Source organism: Patella vulgata, chromosome 8 (genome assembly GCF_932274485.2).
Source record: "Patella vulgata chromosome 8, xgPatVulg1.2, whole genome shotgun sequence".
Classification (NCBI taxonomy): domain Eukaryota; kingdom Metazoa; phylum Mollusca; class Gastropoda; family Patellidae; genus Patella; species Patella vulgata.
The window spans coordinates 46,104,736-46,121,365 of record NC_065886.2 but is presented as its reverse complement, the minus strand read 5'-3'; the positions used below and the strand labels follow the sequence as shown (position 1 = coordinate 46,121,365).

Below are 16,630 nucleotides of genomic sequence, written 5' to 3'. Positions count from 1 at the left end.
CATTATTTTTTGAAAAATAAACACATATACATGTTGACTGGCTAACATTACAGAAGAAGAAGAAGAAGAAGAAGAAGAAGTGTTTATTAAAGTGTCACACGATGTACATTTACATATCATAATCGAGTTAAAAACTTAATTAAAAAGAACATCGCCCGGCCATGACGGCCTATGGGACACTGGACATATATATATATACATTTATATGTATATACATAATTATCTAAAATACAGATTTATATTAAATAAAATATCCTGTTATAAAATAATATCACATATCTTTTAAAAAAAGGGCTCTCCTTTGAAACATATCAAATATAAAATTGCATATCATACTGGGGTTGATATCACAAGAAAAAATACTTATTACTTTCTCTTTGATAGACATTTTATAGAAATTTGCGTCTATCTTATGCATTTCTCTAAAAGGTCAATAACGAAGGTCGGAGTACATTTTGCATTCAATTAAAAAATGGGATTCTGTCTCAATTTCTGAGCAGAAGGGACATAATCGACAAATGCATGGGGTTGGGGGGTGACTGTATCTCAGTGTTTCGATCATTAGATCAGAACTACCGCTGCGTAATAATGACGTGGCTTTACGTATATGGCGTGGGAGATTGTTAACTAAAACATAAGATTCGGGTTTCAAATCCTTTTTAAACAAACGATAGGTTCTCAATTTGTTGCCATTAGGGTTTTTACTGTCATTCCATAACTCTTGGAACCATTTACTCTCGTCATTTTGGAATAAATGACGCTTTAAAGCTTTTAAATGAGACTTGTTTATAGATTCTACATCACATATATGACTTATTCTAAGATTTTTTACCAGGGCGTGTACGTTCTTTTCCCAAGATTTAGCTCGTCTGAGTGACCAATTACTAATTATAACAGGTAATCTGCTACTAGGTAGACTTTTTAAACGACAAAATAATCTCAGTACTTCTGTTCTCTGTTTCGTGAGACACGAAGTCCATCCCATATCCCCTCTAGCTGCTAAGTTTGGGCTGTTCCGTTTTAAACCAAGGAAGACTTTACATGCTCGATTTTGGACACTGTTCAATTTATGGTGCTCAGTAATGCCCCAAATTCGCGCCCCATAGAGGATGATGGGTTGAACCAAAGACTCATAGAGCCTAGTGAATATGTTATATGGGAATCCTCCTGCCTGGAAGTGTTTTGAACAAAGGGCCGCCAGAGCTCTGCTTGCTGACTTGGATAGCTCATTAACACACAAATTAAAATTCAGATGCCCATCTAGCCATAGTCCTAAGTATTTATAGCTTTCACAATAATCAATATTCAAATTTCCAATAGTAAATATTCTCTCCGATACTTGCCATGTAGATGGTCTAAAATGTACAATTTTAGTCTTTGATTGATTTACAGACAAACGCCATTTATAGCACCAAGAACTAATTTCATTTAGCATAATTTGCAGTTTGTCTTCTGACAGTGCAATTAAAGCAATATCGTCTGCATACAGTAAAATACCAACATTACAATTATCAATATCAACGCCACAATTTAATTCCTTTATAGCTGTAGCTAGATCGTTAACGTAGATAGAAAACAGTAGTGGTGATAATGGGCAGCCCTGTTTAACGCCCACTTTTGCATCAAACCAAGGAGTAAGTCGACCATTTACACGAACGGAACACCTTACATCATTGTATAGGGCCTTTACAGCATGAAAAGTTTTTCCACTTATGCCTGTTTTTTTGGATTTTATACCACAAACAATCTCTATCTACGTTATCGAAGGCTGATTTCATGTCCACAAAACAACAAAATGTGGATTGCTTAGCTTTGATTCGGTTTCTAACTACGCTAGTGAGAGAAAATAAATGATCAATGCAATTTCTATCTTTGCGAAAGCCATTTTGCCCTTCTACAAAACTATCATTATTTTCACACCATTTGCTAATTCTGGCATTTAGGACGTCTGCATATATTTTGCATGGAATAGACAAAAGGGATATACCCCTATAGGACAGTGGCACATGCTTGTATGTATTTGCTTTCAGAGTGGGATTTATAATACTCATGTTCCATTGTTCAGGGACTACGCTATTTTCAAAGCAAAAACTACAAATTCTATGCAAAATATCAATACATATGGGTTTTTTTTAGACTCTTGGCCGGGATTGTATCTATACCCGTGGCTTTTCTGAGCTTGGCATCATCTATTACATTTTTAATTTCAGCCACAGAGATGGGTTCATTAAGTTCACCACGGTTTTCGTCACTTCCTGATTCAAGGGATGAAAACACTTGATTTTGTATACCGTGTAGGTGCTCTTCGTCGAATTCACTTAAATCTAGATTTTTATTGTATAGTTGAGAAAAGTCATCTTTCCAGTGTCTCAAAACGGTTTCCGTGTCCGTCACAAGTCGGCCGTCAGAATCGAGTACTTCCAGTGGAATTGCACTTCTGCGCTCATTCGCGATACCTATTTTATCAAAGGATTCCCAAAAGTCCCGTGTGTTATTACTTGAAAATTGATTTAATAACTCATTTTGTTTCTGATTTAAATAATCACGTTTATGATTTTTCAGAGATTTGTCGAAACGTTTTCTCTCCTGAATAAAAACACTGTGTAAACTTTTTTTGCGCGACTTGGTTTTACATTTGATCCACGCTCTTTCTTTACAACGTACCAAACTCCAGTGATTTTCTAACGTTTTGTTCCAATATGGTTTACTTCTCTTCTTCAGTTTCTTGCAGCATCTTCTGACGTTCTGTTTATCCGGCTTTAATTCACTAACTAGAAAGTCCACAAATGATTTATAAGCAAGATTAATATCACTTTCTGTGTTTAAATTTGATTCAATTTCACCAATTTTATCTATAATATGCGGTGTATATTCGTCAAAGAAATTTTTGGGTACATGCAATTTTGGATGATGTATTCCACTTGAATTGTAAGGACCCGGACTGTCCGTGTCCGAATATGCATTAGCAATATTATCAGTAAACTCTAGTAAGGAATGGTCGGGTATTTTTTCTGGAACGGCTATGTCAAACCGTTGAATCAGTTCATACATTCGCCATACCTGGAAATCTGAATAAAGATTAAGCTGCTCATGTGGAACAACAACATAATCGACAACTGATCTACCTGTTGTACTGACGTATGTGTAATCATTTTGTCCGTGAATACGCCCGTTTAACATACAAAAATTAGTGTCACATAGAAAGTTAACAAATTGTGTTCCATAACTGTTTTCTGTGTTGTCTAGAACAGATCTTTGTGGTACTTCATCGACGCCTAAGATATAATCAACCTGATCTCCGACCCGTGAGTTAAAGTCTCCACCGATGCACACAAATCCTTCATTCTGGAGAGAGTAGACCTGATTTAGCAAGTTATTATAAAACTGCACCGCGTCCACCCTATGGGTTGAACCATTCGGGGGTAGATAGCAAACGCACAGACATAGGCTTTTGTCACACGCCCTTGATTTTAATTTTATCCACAGCACGTCTTCAATGGATTCATCCAAAACAGATACGTGGAATTGGTCGAAAACACATGCTTTAATTAAGAACCCGACACCGCCCGAGCCACGTTTAGCATTTTTGTTGAGATTTCTTCGATTTCTCCCAAACCACTTACAATACAGTTGGCAATCATCCATCCTTTAATACAGATTGATGTAATCAAATGAAATAAAACTAGTAATTATGTCGGCTAAATTCATTACGTAGTTCATTTATCATATCCCCGTCTTTATCAACCCGACAGATACAGAAAAGGAGATTAATAAACCACATTTCATTTATATCGGTTGCTTTTCAGTTTGGGTTCACCTTTCTTCCCATTGTGTTATTTGCCATTTCACGTACAATGCCATAAACATTTGACTTTCGGGCATGGAATAAATTTATTTCTCAATTTCTAGAGGTATAACCTAGTTTGTTTTAATCTAAATTAGTTCCTTTAGCCACGGTCTCTGATCGGACGCTTGTCCACTGACAGTTCCTAACCGTCCCTATATAGCTGCATAATATGAAAATACCGTTCTTCCCCACCTCTGTTCCAATGCGATTTTGGAATCCTTGCCGATTCTTTTTTATTCGCCACATCTGACACAAATTTCTAATAATTCAACACTATTTTCAAGTAGAATTTTGCGAGTAAAAACATACACAAAATACGTTTGGACTGGTCAGCCATTACGAGACTCGCAAAATTTTACTTGAAAATAGTGTTGAATTATTACAAATATTTGTCAGATATGGCGAGAAATGATGCCTTTTGGTGAAAAATAAAGAATCACAGTGAGAAATAGAAGGCAAGGATTCCAAAATACATTTAGAACAGAGGAGGATAGATAGGAACGGTCAGTGGACAGGCGTCCGATCAGAGACCGCTCCTGAAGGATATAATTCCGATTAAAACACCTTGTGCTTTATCTCTAGAAATTGTTCTCCATCATGTAGGTCTTATTGTTTGTCTTGGATTTACGGATATACGAGGACTGGCTAAAGAGTTCTAAGAATAGATCAATTGGGTTGAAACCAAATTTTACCACCAAGTACATGTACAATCATTGACTGAATCATAGACATAAGAACTTCAACTGTAGTGTTATTAGTGTCTTCGTAACAGACTATTTTGTGAACCTACCCATTGAAATCACCAGAAATGGACAAAATTGACTAAAGGGGAGTAATCACGTATCTGCAACTGAAAGGACCAATCCCAACACAGATAAATGCCGACATGATCTCCACTTTCGGGGATGATGCAAGAACACATTAGCCGGGTGCATGACATGGTGATGGCTGATCGACGATTGACCACTCAAGATATTGCCAGTGTTGTGGGCCCCTATCCTGTGAGGGTTGAACACATTATCCCCAGTGAATGGTAAAAGTTTCTGCAAGTTGGGTGCCAAAGCTCTTGACTGCGGATCCGAAACTTGCCAGTTTCCTCACGTCCGGTGACAGAGTTACATATGTTTCCTAGTAATGATGACGGCATGTCACATGTCACAGACTTGTTTTAGGGTGGCTGAAGAAAACTTCTTTCTGACCGGCATCCAGGCCTTGCGACATCGTTGGCAAAAAATGTACACCTCGTACATTATGTTCATATAAACAGAATACATAGATTTGTGTCTTATCAAAGATGGCCTAACAAAAGATTCACACCCTATTCAGACACAGTTTTGAAGTAACAGATATGCAATGAATGCTAGGACATTTAAAACAAATCTTATGGAAAACCGATTAATGGCATTCCAAGTATCGTGTAATGGACAATTACATTTGAATTACTTTTTTTTTTTTTTTTAAAATCATTGCAAAAATCGATATTCTCAGCCCCTTTTCGTACGTGTCAAGAAAATTGGAGATTGGTCAATCATTAAGGGCCTCTATTAAAGATGCATTATGCAAGATTAAGATAAAGAGCTGGCCGTTCTTGCTATAATAGTTCATAAATCGATAATGAAACATAAATAAATATATTAAAAATTTCAAATTACTCATTTCTGAGCAAACTTATTAAACTCTGAAATGTTCACAGTATAGTCTCGATTGTCAAGTACGGTAATAAACAAAGTCTCGTTTATCCATTTTTTAAATTAAATTATTAATTGATGGGGTGTTTCAAATCATTTAATATCGCGACCACCCGATAGTCTAGGGAGTTGTTGGTTATAGGCTTATGTGCACAGAGGTCTAATTAATAAATTTTATATAACATTTCAGGCCAAAATAAAGACCTGCTATAGGCAGCTTTAACTCTTACATAATGCATCTTTAAGTAATTAGTTGTCGAAGAACACTGAATGGGGATCGTCATTAGAATATATTATCTATTTACATACAAACAAAACTCGGTAGATCTAATCGTACCCCACCCCAGTTATAATTAAATGGTAAATATTATCCAATTCTTCTCACGTGAATACGGTTTTTAGATAATTATATTATGTACATCTTTACACAATTCATGATTTTCTTTTCTGAAACGAAAATAAATTATCGTAAATGGAAACTATCTATATGTATATCTAAGTACATTTAAATAGAGGGGTTGAGAAATGGGGGTTTTATATAGTCAAGACATTTTAACCCGACAATACGACATTTTCACCCGATTGCGCGACATTAAAAATGTCGTAATGTCGCGTAAAAATGTCATATTGTCGGGTTCAAATGTCGGGTTGTCGGCCAATACTAGGATTATGTACACTGATCCTGGTGTTAGTCAAGAAAGTCCCCCTAGATTTTGGAGTGTGGGTCTCACTGTCGGTAGTGCAGGACGAAGGGCCAGGCAAAGAACGGTGTCTAGTCGTGTAGAAGGAACAAAAACACAAGCACCCGCATAAAAGATAAAAGAACTCTTCACAGTTGGAATACGATGAAGAAATGCCAGTGTCTATAACGCTCTGCTGAGGGTATGTCTATCTTCAATAGTCCGATTGGTGCAAAAAAGTAGGAAAATTAAATGAAATGGAATGGGGGTTTAACGTCCTACTTTACGTGTATATATTCTCTTGTTATATTTCATATTTTATCATTGCTTGAAGCCCAGTCGAAACGTCGCTCAGCAATAAGCAAAACAACCACAGATTTGTGACCCGTATACATATGGCCGACATCACGACAACCCGGCTTAAAATGTCGTAATATCGTATTATCGCCTTATGACATATTCCTAAAGCAATGGCCCGAGAAATCCCTCTCTGGCCATTGCTGGATTGGCTTCTGATACTTGAGCTTTTGAGGGAGTGTATATTCTTCTCGTCCAATCAAATCTATGCCATGTACAGCATGACAGCCCTTCGTTCAATCTCGGATCTTCTCTGAAACTTTGGACAGTGATTTAAGGTATTAAAAGCGTTGAAAATATTGTTCGTCTCCGAACAGTATTGTTAACATTGTATCCGTGTTTATAGCCTCGTTTGTCACGCAATTACTTTTTCTGCGATATTCTGCTATGTACTGGTTAATTGGGCATCATGTAACGTTATGTAAACACATTTGGTGCAATTTGGAGCTCTGTTTAAAGCGTAATGATATTGTTACGCAGTTAGCTATTGGTTGTTAATTGAACAGTCATAATTTGGAACAGAAATGAAATTTGCTTCCTTTACAGCAGTGTAAAGTGGGATTAGCTCTAATCAAACGAAACACTGCGATGAGTATGCCTCATGACATGATACCAATCAGCCTCCATAGTTTTGCGTCATTGACTAGACATTAAAGAAGCTAAACGTCTTTGGTTGAGGTCGGTTATTTCAATTAGATCGGACAAGATCTATATAGGTCTTTAGTATCGAAACTGGAACACAAAGACACATTTATCTCAACCAACACTGGCTGTTATTGACATCTAACAAACAGATCAACATTTAAAATACATTCTAGTTTGTGGTTGATCACAAACGATCTAACTGTTGACTTGTGCTACCCTATACGCTTGCTACGACACAGTTCAGCTGTGTGTAAATCGGTCTGCTTGATTTGTCCGCTGATGGGCGAGCCGGTTTCTACAAGGGGATCAGAATAGGACACACGAATTGGTATACTTTGTTAATTTAGTCAGATAAGATGGATTTTATATACACACGACAGCTTTGATTAAATAATTAATATTGACAGATCCACTAACCTCCATTACACTGGTCCAACCGAACCTTTACCAATATCTCTGATTACATAGGCAGCAAAAACCACTTCCAACAGCTAAAATAATGGGATACCATCAAAATATTTAATTATCAAAACCTTGACAATACTAGCCATATTAATTTATCTGTGGCTATTATTCCCCGTCCAAATTAAGATATATCTTTCATTGGCGTTACTGTTGTTGAACCTTATTGCTGAGATGATTTTGGTGTTTGTCCCATCTATTTAATTGAAATCGGAAACATTAACGTGTGTGGTGAACTTTACATAAACCAAGGTTAAATCATAATGCAGAATATATATTGTATATTGTACATAAAAGGTTTAATCTTAAGATCACAAAAATGTTCTAATTGTATACACTATAGAAAAAAACCATATTAACATAAGCTGGGTTTGTTCGTGAACATAATATAACGTGTTGTGATTTTCTGGGACACTGGTAAATCATTTTAAAGTTCATTGATTTTCACTAAATTCTTGTAACTTTATTCATCTTCTGTCAACCTTTGATCATTGTATAATCCACTCAACTCATAGCGATCTCCTTCCATAGACCATTTATTGAAATATAACTAAATCTAACTCACAAGATTATTCAACTAGTTTTCAACCTAACCATCGACGCATGAAGGGAAGGTGTTACATTGAATTATACCAAATACATACCTGTACGATGAATATGACAACGAGAACTGGAATTGCCCATTTATTCCCGGAGTTTATCAAGTTTAAGAAGGCATCGTAGCAACCCTAGAATAAAATTACAAAATGATTATAGAGCCACCCCTATGATAAAGTCACCTAAAACTTTGACTAGGTTTACTTTAAGAAATCCCTTCTCTCTTTTGGGTTAAAGAACTATCATAACAACTATTAAAAACGTTAGTTAATTTTATATATCATTTTCATAATAGTCATTGACCTAATTTTCGAAACCCAAACTGTAAGGTATCATCACAGAACAGTGGGTATCTACCGTTGATCTAGCTACCGACTGTTATATCAGAACAGTGGGTATCTACCGTTGATCTAGCTACCGACTGTTATATCAAATTGAAAATCATATAAACCAGTGAATAGCTGAAGGGGAATATCGACGGATTGTACAAAGATAACAGCATGGTCAGAGGCGTGCTTGGTGGGTAGGCAGGGAGATGTCCTACCAGCGTGTGCCCTCCCTTCCGAAAATATGCCCTCGAAATGTGTCTTTAGCAGTGGAAGGTCCCGGACACCCCCTCCCCGAAGGCATATGAGTAGTAGAGTTTGGTACAAATGTCTGGAGAAAACGAAGCGGGCTAATATTCCGAGAGAATATTTTATTTCAGGGTCCAAAGTCCAATCCATTTCCACCAGGCCCGGATTAAGCGCAGTACTGACATGACTGCAGTCAGGGGCCCCAATGTAAAAGATGCTCCAAAATTATAGTTCTAATGTGCCAATAAAGGGCCCAGTCCTAATATTTCCATAGTATTCAGAATCAATTAATCTTATTAGTTATTTATTTAACTAATGGATTTAGGAAATGAATAAATAAGAGAAAATTGCAACATGGGTGACGGAGACGTTTTTACGCAACCGTTACCACAAAGACTATTAATCTTTATTCTGTCACCAGTAACTTCCTCGGTCAGGTTTAATGTAAACATTTTACACCGGTGTCACAGCCAGTGTCTAAATCTCCGATCGTCTTCTCATTCTTGGGGTTTTGTCAGTTTACTCTGAAGTGCTACTGCTATCCTTCCCTCATTAGCAAACAGAATCGAATGAAATTTGGCAGTTATCCTTTGTAAGGAAACCCATATCCTTTTGATGCTTGCCTCTCTTTACTCGTCAGTTGTTTAATTCTTGATTGTTGCTAACCATATTCATGATCAGAATTACAGAACTTAATCCTAATCCCTCAACCAAGTGTCAATAGTATGGTATGTCATAGGCTCAGGTAAATGTCAAATACACAGATACCACACACCCCTCCCCCGCCCCCTTCTCCAAAGTGCGTTAGGTTTTGTCTGGAGGCCCCAGCACGCCTCTGGAGACACCCTGAAGATATTCTGTCCATGTGTAAGCTATTCATCCAGGCTTGTTACAATTAATGTTAAACAAGGGGCGGTAAATGGCACTCTGTTGATTATGAACAAATTTATCGCGTGTCAATCTTACCAACTCATCAAAAACGACGAAAGGTCAAGACTAAAAATGGTCCCAAAATTTAAAAAAAGGCCCACAAACTACGTTAGAACATTGACTTCTTTAAGGACCACCGAGCTTACCATACTCACGGACTCCTCCCCTATAATCATCTATACGAGATATACTGCTGAATTACTTATATTAATTGGTTTCCGGGCTTTACCTCAGAGTATGAATTGTCAGATGTTGGTCCGTTTTGACATAGTTGTAATTCCCCTTTGTTGTCCGGCATTCTTTTACAACAAGCTGGTGGTATTTCGACGGGATTTCCTTTGTACTTTAAAACTAAATCTTTAAAGTCGTCCTGTCCATTAACTCCGCAGCATTTCATCTGAAATTATAAACACCATATCCGATATACACTAACCAAACTGACTATTATCATACAAAAAACTGGTAACTCGTTACTTTGGCAGTAATTTCCAAGACAACCCGACCGTATGGTCCAGGGTCTAAAAACGGCACCTGTGGGCTATTCTGATGCAGTTTACACAGGAGTTCTATCAGTAACCAGGGTACAAAATAAAATCTGATCATTGTCTTTTAAAGTCTCTTTATAGTAGTGAATCTAGAGGTCGAGACTGGAAACAGGCGAAGTATTTCTATTTGACCTCCGGAAAAACTCCTTTGAACCATGACTGTTCAATAGCCTTGGGTGGCGGGTTGTCTATTCGTTCCGCTTTCTATATTCAGGCATGGGCTGCTGGCCGAACATCAAATTCAGACAACGAGGGCATGTTGATGTGAATATTCACTGAAATGATGGTCATGGACGGAGTGGATTGGATACCAAGCCTACTGAAAAACCTGACTTAGTGAGCTGATCGGCTGGCGCTCACTGGACTCATCCGAGGGAGTCGATCGAGCGCCAGTTGATCTGTTCTGATCTGTGCAACTGACCACCACAAGAGGAAACACCCATTAGGGGTCAGGAGGCATCGCTACCTTACATTTTTTGAGTGTACTTACACCATTTTTCATTTCGAAGCACGTTCGTGCTCCAAGGCACGTTATTTAAGGCCCTGGTGGTCATTGGAAAACGGAACCGGCCTCCCTTCATCCAAATAGGCTTGTAGTCTCGCATATCTACTCTAGATGGGAATGGGCTTGGGGTTTGAAGATATATATACGTTGCACAAGCGCGCAGTTTTAAGATCACGTACATGTTTTTATGTTAATATTCACTTGCACGTGGGGTTAATTAGAAGTGGGCGGTAACCGAGCTACCAGCAGAAAAACCACCAAGTTATACTGCGATTTTACTCATGTTAAAATGTGGGTTCGAATCAAATCCTTCACATCGATAACAAATTTTATGATCTATGATCCACAAAACACCCTTGCCAAACGAAGAAAGTGCGCTAAATTTAAAGATGATTACGTACACAGCCAGCGAGAACTTACCCCGACCATAAATAAATTGAATGTTGCTGAGAAACCATCTGATCCGTCTACTTTATATTTCTTTAACTGTGATATCAATTCTTTTCTAGCCTTGTCATGTACCTTGATGAAAAAAATTACGATATACTTATTTCAAATCTATTTCAAAGATCAATAGCGATTGTAAAATATGTTCAGCCTTGCAGGGAAAATATTGTTGTCTAAAACAGTATAATTCATGAGATGCTTCACGCTAGGGTTATTGTGAAATCTACATTTTTAATTCGGCTGACACTTGAAATACTGGTTCCCGCTGTCGTACGATGCGTTACGATCTGATTCTCCCTACTGAGTCCACGATCTGGTACGTGCAGATACGTATGGATACATACGATCAACACGATTGCTACGACTGACGCCAATATATGATAAGACCTGATAGGGTCACCACAATTAAAACCACAGTATGAATCGTGATGTTGGGAACCTGGGATTAAGTGTATGTAATGCGATGACGAACGACTGAGTAACGTTGGCGTTTAAGGAACAATGGCAAAACAAGGGGGTGGGGGTAGGGGAGAGAGATCTTCCGCAAATATCAAATACTTACTGGTGACGATTTTGAAATTAATAATCCGGTAGCTGTGACTTCTCCTAGTAGTAAAACAATTACTAAACAACAAAACTGAAAGTAGAATAAACTTTATAGGAAACAAATTTCATTATTATAGTAACTTTGCCTGATTTGTATTTTCGAATCATTTCAGTATTCTTACGGCTTAATCTACGCTAATGTGTACTCAAATTGATAATTTAACATTTAATTAAAAAATCAAAATATCAACGCTAGATAATCTCTCAGATTGTATTATCTGTCGTGCGATGCGTAACCATATGATTTTCTTTATTGAGTCCACGATCTGGTATGTGCAGATACATTTCGATACGATCAACACGATTGCTACGACTGACCTCAATATATTATAAGACCCGATAGGATCATCACGATTACTCCAAGTGATGAAAGTGGGAACCTAGCATTAGATTTTGTTTAACCAGGAGCATTGTTTACATTGGGAGCAGTATATAGATTGATGGAATTTCAGTTCATCATATCTTTAATAATACAGAACGGAACTGTCCCATTTATGGATTGATATTCATATTATATAAGAGAGGGAGCCGCTGTGGGGGCCGCGAGTTCGCTGCCGGTGTTGGCCGAGGGTTCGCTGTCGGTGTTGGCCGAGAAAGTTCATCGAGATTTTCCGGAGTTGTTTCCCCTTGTCAATGGTGTGGGACTGACAAGGACAGCTGTTTAGTCGTTCGGATTGTACGAAAAACCGAGGTCCCGTGTACACATTGGCGTGAACGTAAAATATCCCTTGGTAGTTGGAATTCGATATAAGAGTAGGCCGTAGCGCCGCTGTCTGGCAAAATATCTCTCATAGCACACTGTATGGAGTATGCCCGTTTTCATTAGCCCAGTTTAGGAGCAGAGCAGTAGGACGTTAAACCCCATTTCATTTTTCTATTAAAGATCCAATTTTACAATATTGTTGTGTTGCAATTGATTCCTATATCGCCCAAATCAGTGAAATCACGCTCGGGGATTTTAATTTATATTTATGGTATTTATATCATAATACCATTATCTGATTAAAATCATGTGAATTTATTGACCAATTAAAATGTATTTGTATATAGCGAAGTCTCAATTATGACTGGTTGCTATATGTATAACTATCGCTTGCAGAACAAAGTCGACATAGAACGTAAGTTAGATTACAAAGTAGGAAATATGAACGACACTCAATGTAATCTAATACCACAGCATGAGATAAGTGCAATACAATACCTATTTGAACATGCTTAAAAATATATCTTCTTTGGATTGATTACATGTCACACGAAAAGGTAATTAATTATGTCCACCACTAAAACGTAACATTAAAATTTAATTTCTTGTGACTATTTATTTCTTCTCAAAGGAATATATCTTTAAATCTTTTGACATGCAGTTTAAATACCGTTCGGTCTTTTGACTCACACATGGAAAATAAACGGGAGGCTAATCACAGATAGTCTCCCTTTAATTGCCGTATTCGTGTAGAGAGAGAGAGAGAGTGGCAGAGAGGGGAGAGAGATACAACGAGGTGACCTACTCCTTGTCACGTACAACCAGGGAATCAAAACCACGCCAGTAGAATCAATGACAGATCTTATGATACAACTTGCACGCGCTAACCATTCGGCCATTCGGCCATCCAACCCCGCAGATAGCTTTAAGCATCTGCTAATAAAATATAAATGAAATAAAATGTGTTTTAACATACGACTGAGCTAATGAAGACGAGCATACGGTCCACTCTTATATCGAATTCCATCTGCCAAGGCTTCTTTTACGTTCACGCCAATGTGTACACGGGACCTTGTGTTTCGTCCCGCCCTGCACCACTGACAAGAGGGAACCACACCGGAAAATCCCGATTAACGTTCTCGGTCAACACAGTGATCGAACAGGGGACCTCCAGGTTAGTAAGCCAACGTATTACACCCCCAGAAAATATAGAAGACTATCGATGGTTTAAAGAACAGATCCCTCTCTATTGTTGGGTTGCCCCGGTCTTTTCTCTATCGTGAAAGGTGCCTCAGGAGGTAGTTTATGCTAGTCCACGGAGATTCAAACAGTAACTCGTACATTTTATTTTCCATATTAAAGTTACAACAAGCAAGCAGATATTTGAAAAGTCAAATATAAATACTAGTTTATTGTAAAGATAGTTGTTATATTAGTTAAAGATGCATAATACAGGTCTTTATGTTAGCCATAAATGTTATATTTTAGACACTTATTCACATGACAAGCTTATTATCAACTCTATATAACATGGGATGGCCGAGACTTAAAGGGATTGAAAACGGTCGCCATTTAATAATAAAATTTAAAAATGGTAAGGATTAACCTAGTCTCTGTTATCAAGTACAGTTGCTACAATAATTAACAATCTATGACACATTTTGTCAAAACTTCAAATACTGATAACTTCGCTCAGAATAAAGTAATTTAAATGAAATTTTTAAAATTTTCATCATTTGTTTCTTTTTTAGTTATAATAGATGAACGGTCAGCTCTTCATCTAAATCTTACATAATGCATCTTCAAGCGCATATGAAGAGTATTAAAAAGCACGCCATGAAGAATGGGTTGACTTGTACGAAAATAGTAGCACGATTAATATTACTATTTGTCCAAGAGAAATGAAGATGTCGGTGTACTAAATATTTAGTTCTAATTCGTGTTTTTTTATTTGGTCTTCATTTGCCCAGTCGATGGAGATTTTAAAGACGTTAAACCCTATTTCATTTCATTTCTCCAGGGTTTTTTTCTAATTTCGAATATTATGGATAATAACAAGTTGAAGGTTTAACTCCTTTAAATAAAATAAAAATAAAAAGTATTTTTAAAGTTATGGCTCTTGATCTTGTAGATGCTCTTGGGACAAAATTTATTTTTAATTAATGTTTATGTTAATGGCGCACATTTGTAATATATATATATATATATATATTAAGGGTCGTTACTGACCAATTTGTGTACCGACGATGTAAAGATCACTTGAATTTCACATTTCACACGAAGTTGATGATATTCGATACTGCGCCCCCTGGATAATGACATGGTTTTTAATATTATGTTATACTCACGATTATTAAAAATGGACGCCATTTGTAGCAAGCTCCACAACATGCAAAAACGGATATTCCAAACAATATGACTCCCAGAATAATTAGTGCCAAGCCGGCATCATTTGTGAAAGTTCCAAATTCCAGATCTTTGGGAATAGGTTGATCTTTGCTGATGTCGTGATAGATGTCTTTAACTGTACCCGACATGAGGCTGCCTTGAAGAATGGTTCCTAGAAAAAATTTCACCACGATACCCAATGCCATGAATATCAGACCCACTAACTGCAATTTAAAAAATAGCTGGATAAAATGGGTAGAACTTTTTGAGGATAATGGGTAGACCTTTTAAGGATAATGTGATTAAATAAGCGTTGGATGGATGGTTGTGGTACTAAAGTGCATTCTTTTGGAGGTTCAGATTGGGTCATTACCAAGTGAGTAACTGACAATGAAACATATGCTATACATTGAATGAAACACAAAACGATTGATCCTAGTCAAAAATGTCTGAGTCTCTTTTTATGACTATTTGGGTGGGTGACGGTCAGAGAAAGTCAGAACGATTCGACCATGTTGTTTCTTCAGATTTCCTTTCAAAAGGGCATTAAATGGGGTAATTGATATGAAAAATCACAAAATCCTTTTGAGCATAATCCACGATTAGGCCTTGAATAAGACGTTTCATCCCTGAATTCCAGTCTGCGTAGTTGTAATTGAGCACCAGTAGAACAATGCGAATGAATTAAATGTAGCTCAAAAATGATGTATGTTACAGAGAAATGCTCTCTAAAAAGGAGCTAAGAACATCATGCTCTGTGTCCGAAGACGGGATTAATGAAAGGTAAATCAGAAAAATACAGCCAGTGCAAGAGGTAAAAAGAAACAAGATTTGGGCGTGACATCAAAATAAATAGAGACAGAGAGAGAAATGGAGTTTAACGTCCACTCGACACAAACTAGGTCATTTCGGGACTAACATATAATTCAATTTTATTTCAATCAATCGCTTGCGCGTAGGGATCTTTAGCAGTGGGAGTAAACTGGAGGATCCGGAGATAGTCCATGAGGTTGGACAGGCGACCCTACTCCTTGTTACGTACAAGCGTGTAATCAATGACAGACCTTATGATGCAGCGCCATGTATTCGGCCACGCACCCCCACCCCGACTACAAAAGAACTTAATTGGAACATTTATAACAAAGTCTATCATTTTAATTGCAAAAATACCTAAAGTGGGTTTTTGTAAATAAAAACAAAGATAACTCAAACTGAGAACCGAGCCAAACGGCGACAACGGAATGCATGAATATGTACTAAAGAGTTACGTTTAAAGGGTTCTGCCCGCAACATTTAGTAATTTTAATCATTACATAATTATTTATTATAATATTTTTAATAAAATACAAATATAACAAATAAACCCTTACCACGAACACGATATTCAAAAATATCAACAAAAGTCTAAAAATGACGGCCACTGGACTGCTTACTGACCCCATGTTTGCCAGTAGGTGTTACAGACTCCGATGTTCTAAAGAAACTGAATCTTTCAGTATTACATCTCTAGCGAAATGTTAAGCTAGTGCAAAGTTCAAAGAAAATATGATATGGATGTTATCATTAAAGTTACTGATAAACATCGTCATATAAGGTTATATGTATACAAATAACACACATATTATTAGTTGGACAGACATGAGGTTTAACGCCCT

General features: G+C 37.2%; 1 protein-coding gene across 2 annotated transcripts; it reads right to left on the bottom strand.

Moving 5' to 3' along the window:
* Positions 1-99: 99 nt before the first annotated feature.
* On the bottom strand, positions 100-16,486 carry LOC126829542 (uncharacterized). Of its 2 annotated transcripts, none has more exons than XM_050559489.2 (8): positions 16,346-16,486; positions 14,936-15,199; positions 11,841-11,915; positions 11,252-11,353; positions 10,011-10,178; positions 8,324-8,407; positions 7,635-7,708; positions 100-5,982 (listed from the first exon to the last, which is right to left on the bottom strand). In XM_050559489.2, the coding sequence occupies exon 8, from the start codon at positions 1,433-1,435 to the stop codon at positions 431-433; it is 1,005 nt and encodes a 334-aa protein (XP_050415446.1). In that variant the 5' UTR covers positions 1,436-5,982; positions 7,635-7,708; positions 8,324-8,407; positions 10,011-10,178; positions 11,252-11,353; positions 11,841-11,915; positions 14,936-15,199; positions 16,346-16,486; the 3' UTR covers positions 100-430. The 2 variants fall into 2 exon arrangements, with proteins under 2 accessions (XP_050415446.1, XP_055959043.1); XM_056103068.1 differs by having other exon boundaries at positions 835-5,982.
* Between the last annotated feature and the right edge of the window lie 144 nt (positions 16,487-16,630).

Bases quoted from the DNA above. Each gene is read 5' to 3' on its own strand.
- LOC126829542 (XM_056103068.1), bottom strand. From the start codon at position 3,645: ATGGATGATTGCCAACTGTATTGTAAGTGGTTTGGGAGAAATCGAAGA.